This window comes from Sinocyclocheilus rhinocerous, unplaced genomic scaffold (genome assembly GCF_001515625.1).
Source record: "Sinocyclocheilus rhinocerous isolate Xijiao unplaced genomic scaffold, SAMN03320098_v1.1 scaffold889, whole genome shotgun sequence".
Classification (NCBI taxonomy): domain Eukaryota; kingdom Metazoa; phylum Chordata; class Actinopteri; order Cypriniformes; family Cyprinidae; genus Sinocyclocheilus; species Sinocyclocheilus rhinocerous.
This window is the reverse complement of record NW_015638024.1, coordinates 12,658-20,504: the sequence shown is the minus strand read 5'-3', so window position 1 is coordinate 20,504 and position 7,847 is coordinate 12,658. Positions and strand designations below refer to the sequence as shown.

At 35.8% G+C, this 7,847-nt stretch overlaps 1 protein-coding gene across 1 annotated transcript in view; it reads right to left on the bottom strand.

The window, feature by feature from the left end:
- The window catches only part of LOC107749501 (rho guanine nucleotide exchange factor 10-like protein), a gene marked incomplete at its 5' end in the record, with an annotated part of 91,584 nt that overhangs the window by 73,666 nt on the left and 10,071 nt on the right, over window positions 1–7,847 (bottom strand). The window contains 4 exons of the mRNA XM_016564681.1: window positions 911–1,003; window positions 2,091–2,207; window positions 4,329–4,508; window positions 7,523–7,600. Coding sequence (XP_016420167.1) covers window positions 911–1,003; window positions 2,091–2,207; window positions 4,329–4,508; window positions 7,523–7,600 — 468 coding nt within the window. The remainder of the gene's footprint in view (window positions 1–910; window positions 1,004–2,090; window positions 2,208–4,328; window positions 4,509–7,522; window positions 7,601–7,847) is intronic.

The window sequence follows — 7,847 nt, the reverse complement described above, 5'->3', positions numbered from 1 at the left end:
GTGGAAACTTACAGATTAAGGGGCGGTAATATTATAATGAGATCCCTTTGCCACGTCACCAAGGGAGCGAAATCAGATGCGCTCGTTTTCTCAGACGCTTGCAGAAAAAGGCTTCCCAAAACAAAGTTACTGGGTTAATCTTTTTCACGTTTCCTTGTTTGTTAGATGCACCAGGGACCTGATTATAGCACTTAAAACCTGGAAAAGTCAGATTTTCATGATATGTCACCTTTAATATCCTTATGATTTTTGGCATAAAAGAAAAATCGATAATTTTGACACATTCAATGTTTTTTTGGCTATTGCTACAAATATACCCCAGCGACTTAAGACTGGTTTTGTGGTCCAGGGTCACATATATGAATAAATATGAAAATAATTATTTTGTTTTTATGAAAGTGAAAAAAGTGAAAGTGACGTGCCGTGTGCTCTGCATTTATCCCATCCAAGTGCGCACACACAGCAGTGAGTAGTGAACAAACACACACACACACACACACACTGTGAACAAATTTTCATTTTGGTCCCAGTGCACTATATGGAAATACTGACAAGCATATTCTTTACCATTTTTTTCTTTTGGGTTTCACAGAAGAAAGTAAGTCTCGGGGTGAACTGCCTCATTTATTCAAGCAATGTGCGTGTTTTTTTTTGGGTTTATTCAAGTTCTCTGTATAAAAATCTGATCTTGGAGTCTTGATATACACCCAATTCTGTATCATGGCCATGAGCCAAGGGAAAGCAAACTTGTGAACCAATAGGGTGCAAGAAGACCTGGCATGGTCTTAGCCATTCATTCAGTTTCTAATAAACTTGCTTGGCAACTAATTTCTAGTAGTTTAATGGAGCGTGACCCCTCCAGCACTCTAAACGATGGCACTGTGTTAACAGTTTATGGATAAATTCTGACCTGCAGGAGGAGTATGAATTGAGGAAAACGCTGAATAGGCTTCACCATCAGACCATAGAGAGTAATGCGGTCAACGCTGGATGCCTGCTTCTTCTGTGAATGTAAAGAGATGCAACCACATATTGAGAGAAAGGCAAAGGAAAAGAAAAGGGTAGACAGAGTCATTTCCACATACAGAGCAGAAGAATCTTGACACTCAAGGAAGTCTGAGAGGTGGGTGGAGGTTAGCATTACACTATTGATTCTTTCATGCCTGCCAGCAGACTTTGGCAATCATTAGACTGCGCACTGTCAGATAGTAGGTGTACTTAAGAGCCCTCCAGCAGGTTTCAAAGCAAGGATATTAGACTATGGTCAACTATGCATTTGTGAAGTTCAGTCGCTTTTACAGATGTTAAAGATTCAAGTCACCGTGAAAATTTGTTGCCATGATAACACTACACACTTATTTTGCGCTTTATGCAACTTAAAAAAAAGATAACCACAGTCTCACATTTACAAGGTAAAATATTTTGAATAAAAACAAATAAAAGCAACACTTATAATCCATTCAGCAATCAGGATATCAGGGGCTTGCCTGAAATGCTCCAAGCGAAAGATCTTCTCACTCTCAGACTAACCTCAAAGCTATTAAAATGAATGTCAAATGACTTCTTTTGTTTTTAATTAGTCTTTCTGACTCATCTTTCAGTTAAAATATCGAAAAATCCTTGAAAGAATGTAAAATTACTTGAGAACTAGCACTGCATTAGATATTGGGATTTTTTAGAGAATGTATTTTTATTTTTTATTTACTTGCTTTTAACTTATTTAATACACTTGTTTATAGAATACACTTATATTAAATATACATTTTCTAAAAATCAAAAAAGAAGGTAATTTTAAAGTCAGTGTGACCCAAACAACATTGGACTCCACTTACTTTTTGTATGGACAATTTCTTTTTTATATATATATATATATATCTTCTGTTATGTTTCACAGAAGAAAAAAGTCATAGGTTTAAAGGATATGAGAGAGAGAGTCAATTATTTACTTTTTTTTTTTTTTTTTACAAAAAAAAGCATACTCCTTAATAGGAATTTTTTGCATTCAAACAACAGCACAGCAGTAGAAAGAGGTGATTTAGGGTGAAACTTGTTTCTTCAAGAGGCTATTGACAGCAAATATCAGCTCTTACCTTGAGAAACTCCAGAAATGCTGGTTTAGACATGCAGGCTTTCTTAATTAGGGCCATGGCATTGGTGAAGTTATTGACGTAATCACTATATACGTCCAGCACCATGGATTTTGAGAACTAAGAGGAATACAGAGAGATGATGTTAAGACAAACAAATGCTTAGAGAAATCACATTTAATTTGGTTTTATGTTCATTTTCTGCTTTGTTTAATGCATCTGTTAACATGTACAGTTTCTCCTTCAGAGCTGAGACTGCTCTTGAATTTTGCTGTCGTGGTGGGCAGACCACTCTAAAGGTGATTACAGGGCAAAGAGATGGAAGTAAACAGTAATTTTAGTGTGGTATTTATGCAGCGCAGCACCACTGTTTGCCATCCCAAGGACCTAAACATCTTTGACAGTCCATTACTGCCGGGTGTTTTAGAGTAGGCAAAATAGCAGCCATTCATTCGCTCTGCTTTGATTGAAGTTGAACAGACCTGCTGACAGCAGCAGTGCTCGCAGGACCTGGAGAGAACATTAACGAGCCACAAATAGACGTTAACCCCTGTCAAACTGTACCTCCCCTTTGGGACCGCCAAGTATGGCAGGAAATTATACACATGTGAAAAGATGTTATTATCAACAAACACACATACAGGGCAAATTTACGAAACAGTTGCAGCACTTTGCGGCGTTCAGTATTTCAGCGCAAAAACTATTAGGATTGTGCGATCAACTGCTAATAATTCGCAATTCATTACTATTTTACATTTTTGCGAATTAGTGGCTAATTTGTATGAAATCATACAATCTCATTCTCGTTTGTATAGCACTTTTCACAATACACATGGTTTCAAAGAAGAATGTAATATTTGCATGCCTTATAGTCACTAGATTACAGCTGGGGTGATAATATACAGTAGTTTACAATTTGACAAATGACAAAAAAAAAATCAAGCATCTCTTTACACGAGTTTACTGTATGCATTTACTTATATATCCAACTATTTTATAAATAAGAGATACATTGTGTACATTTTGATCATGTCAAAATAATAATCAACTGATGATCCAATAGTAGACAAGAATGCCATAACCAAGCATATATCCATATGCAGAGAGTAAATGAGCACAACTTCACTATTTTAAAAAGCCAATTTAGGTATGTTTGTGACATTGTCTGATTTTTATGATGAATCTGGTGCTAAAACAACAGAGACAACGCATGCAAATAATTTATGTTGTCTTCGTCTGCAGTTCAACCATAGCAAATTTGCCCCACAGTGTGTACATATGCACTCAATAACAGAAAGATTGTTTAAACCGGTGCAATATGATGTGTGTTATGTGGTTTGTGGGTTTATTTTCTGCTTCGCAATGCACAGCAGTGCAACTTCAGCTCTAAGTTTTCTCTCTATGGTACTTCTTTGTGCTCCAGGGACTTTATAAAGACCAATAGTGCTATGGAATAAAAGCAGGTCAGACAGGCCAAACGCTCTCTTTAAACAGAAGAATAATGAGAACAGCTTATGGATGCTGCCTCTGAGGAGGGTCACTCCAGAAACTCATTGATTAGTCCATTAGACGCCCTGCAGCCCAATGGTGCCAACATGCTTACTTTGGTAAAAGACAGCCATCCTCACTCACAGTAATTGTCTCTGCTTTTGAAGTAAACTGGAGCAGAGCACTGTTAGTACCTGAAACAGCTTGCAAGTAATTTTCAAGAATTGTCCTACTCACTGAAGCTACAAACAGGTCCCCAATCTTTTCACAAGAGTCCCAAGCAAATTTGCCCCACAGTGTGTACATATGCACTCAATAACAGAAAGATTGTTTAAACCGGTGCAATATGATGTGTGTTATGTGGTTTGTGGGTTTATTTTCTGCTTCGCAATGCACAGCAGTGCAACTTCAGCTCTAAGTTTTCTCTCTATGGTACTTCTTTGTGCTCCAGGGACTTTATAAAGACCAATAGTGCTATGGAATAAAAGCAGGTCAGACAGGCCAAACGCTCTCTTTAAACAGAAGAATAATGAGAACAGCTTATGGATGCTGCCTCTGAGGAGGGTCACTCCAGAAACTCATTGATTAGTCCATTAGACGCCCTGCAGCCCAATGGTGCCAACATGCTTACTTTGGTAAAAGACAGCCATCCTCACTCACAGTAATTGTCTCTGCTTTTGAAGTAAACTGGAGCAGAGCACTGTTAGTACCTGAAACAGCTTGCAAGTAATTTTCAAGAATTGTCCTACTCACTGAAGCTACAAACAGGTCCCCAATCTTTTCACAAGAGTCCCATTCGGCCACCCGAGATGCCAGGGCAATCTGGAACATGGAGTGGCATTGCATGATCTCCCGCAGACGGAAAAAAATGGGCCGGACTTTCCTGACACTGAGGATTCGAGGCTCAGCCTCCATCAGAGGTCGCTGGTATTCCTAAAGGACCGTGGGAAATGGAGATATTTCATATGTATGCTATTACTGAAATATTTTTATATTTATACATGAGAAATAATTAATTTACAGCTCTGACTTGCCTCACCTTGACAAGGACATTAATTCAGCACATTAAAAATGTGCAAATGAATTAATCTTAACAGCGAGGTGAAAAAAAAATCAAGTCTCACTATGCATTATCCATTTCATTCATTTGAATGCATGATTCAAAGTGTGCAATTTACATATATGAATACATCTTTGGAATAATGCATGTGTTTGAACAAAAGGAGATACATATCCTGACATCCATACATATCACCTTCTTTTTTAGAGGCTCTTTCAGCGTTTCCTGATTATTCAGTTAGTCTTTGTTATATTGTATGAATTCTGCTTTGTTTCAAGCTGGGATGTCAGATTTATTCAGTCTGTTTGAATTTATTCACTACTGGTCAAAAGCTTGTAATCATGAAGATTTTTTAATGTTTTTGAAAGAAATTTCTTATGCTCACCAAAGCTACATTTATTTTATCAAAAATACAGTAAAAACACTAATAATAATGTGAAATATTATTACAATTTGAAATAAATATTTTCTATTGTAATATATTTTAAAATGAAATATATTCCTGTGATGGCAAATTGTCAGCATCCATTACTCCAGTTATCAGTAGCTATGTTTCCATCACCCTGTTTTTAAGTGCATTTTGGAGTATCGCATCAGAAACGAGTGAAGGAAATGCCCAATTTCAAAGAAAAAAAAAATCCCTTAATTTGCAAAAAGGTTTTTACTCTCTCAAGCGAGCGTAAAAACCTTTTTGTGAATTACGGGATTTTTTTTAAGGGACTTGTGTGAAAAAGGGTTAATGCAAATAATGAGAGATGGAAACACATTTTGTGAATAAATTCCTCCATGAGCATCAAAATAGTCATGTGACTTTGACTATGGGATGGCATAACCTGACTAACCAGCAGACAGATTTCGTTGCACAGCATCTTAAATGTTGTTATGGTCATTCTTAAATGCCTGAGCAGAGTCTGTCCTCAAAGTATTTCTGTATAACTGCCTCCGAACTGTCTTGCATGACTGTGTTCCCAAACAGCATGCATCCACCTCGTAAAGCGATGACCACATTTATTGTGTTTCGTCTGCTCACTCAAGTTACAAATACATTTATTATATATGAAAATTATTATATTCAGTGACTTCTCGTACTTTTCTTAGTGATATTTAGTATTAGTTTATCAGCAAGTGACGATTTTGTTCTCTTTGACTCGTTGGATGGAAACGTTGATTATTCGCACGTTTTATGCGATATTCCAATTTTGCACACAAGTTAAATTCACAACTTTGGATGGAAACCCGGCTAGTGTCACATGATCCTTCAGAAATCATTCTAATATGTTAATCTGCTGCTCAAATTCTTAATAGTAAAAAATAGTAAAATAATAAAAAATAGAACAGTTCTTTTAAATTTCACAATATTACCGTTTTTACTGTATTTTTCATCAAATAAATGCAACACTGGTGAGCATTAGACTTATTTCAAACAAAAATAAAAATCTTAATTATTCCAAACTAGTGTAAAGTTTCTAATTTAAACATTTGTCAAAAGAATACTCCTGAAATGTCTCTTTTTATTCTCCGAAACCCACAACACCTAAAAATGCTAAACTGAAATAAAAAGTTAACCTCATATGACTTTCTTTCTTTCTTTCTTTCTTTCACTGAACATAAAAAGAATATTTGGGCCACTCTTTTTTGCTACAATAAAAATGAAAAGGGTTGTTATGATCAAAAATGGCTAACAATAACTAAAGCATTTTGCAGGTGGCTAAAGAATAACAACATTTGGGTGAAATATTCCTTTCTTAATGTTAATTCTCCCTCTGATATTGGCTTTGACAGCTTTGCAACATTGCCAAATTGTGCTCAGCTAAATGCTTGTTTAAGCTTGATTTCCTCAAATTGCAAAACAAGCTAGTAATGTTCATAGATAAACTACAAGAGCTAATCTTTAAAAGCAAAGAGACTTTGCAGGTTAGACTGTGGATACAACAGATTTTTCATGGCTGCTTTCTTTCCTACCCTGTAGTCTCCAGCACTAATGAATTATCGACAGAGAAAATAAGACAAAGGATGAGGCAATGGGACTATTTCTTTTTCTAAAGATGCATCTGCCCACAACGGCACTACTAAACTTAATTACACAGCCCCCCCATTCCCCTGCTTTCAGGCCACTTTACCTGATCTAAACCCTAGACCATGTCTAGCATGCTATAAAGAGAGCAGGAATTGTAAAGTACACCCGACAGAGCTTTGATTCAACAACAAAGCTTGGAGACAGATCCTGAATGACTAGATTTCATAGAGCGGAAAGCTGTCACTGATCTGTGATTCCATTTTAGACGGTGCCTGTGCCTTCAAAGGAGTGTGATAACAAATGCTTTTCTCTCCACCACTAGCTGAGATCAGAATTATGTGTAATGAAACTCCACACTACGAAACCCACCAGACCTGCACGCTTCCATTTAAAGAAATGTGAATGTGAAGGCAAATTCAGTATTAAAGAAAACTGATAGTGTTATCTTTTGTTTTGAATAGCAGGCTTTTTCACATTTGGAAGAGTCTTGACATTATTTGTAACCCTTCCAAAAGTTTTGTTGTGTAATCATAAGAATGATTTAACCATTTCAAGACAAAAATAGTGACATTTTGACTAATGATTTCATGTACATATAACAAGCATTCCCAGAAAAATTAAAGGTGGCAATAATATTTGACTTTAGCATTTTACCTACTCTTTTGAATTTAAGTATGAATTTATTTTGAAGTATCATAGCATGGAGTTTCAGTTTGATCTTAGCACACTGAAGAAAAAAAAGACACAACACTTTCTGTTATGTCAAAATATTTTGTCATTGCAAATACACCCTATTAAAATCTATCAAAAGGTTGTTGTTTTTTTTATTTCACCAACACAGCTTTGGGGACAGATGCAACAGTATCTCACCTGTAGAATCCGTTTTAGAGAGTCCAGGTAACTCCTCTCACTCTGCACAATGGAGCCCAAAATATGGCGTCGGACAATCTGTGGTTGAGATGAAAGACATTTATACATTCACAGTAAGTAGGACACAAGAGAAATAAAATATTATTTCTACTTGAAAATTATTTTTTTACATTACAAAAATGTATTTTCAGTCCGTTTTTATACATAATTGCTGAATAAAAGTATTTTTTGAACAGCAGTGTACATCTATTGTCAATTACATATATTTATATATATTTATATATTTATATATATATATATATATATATATATACATATACACCTT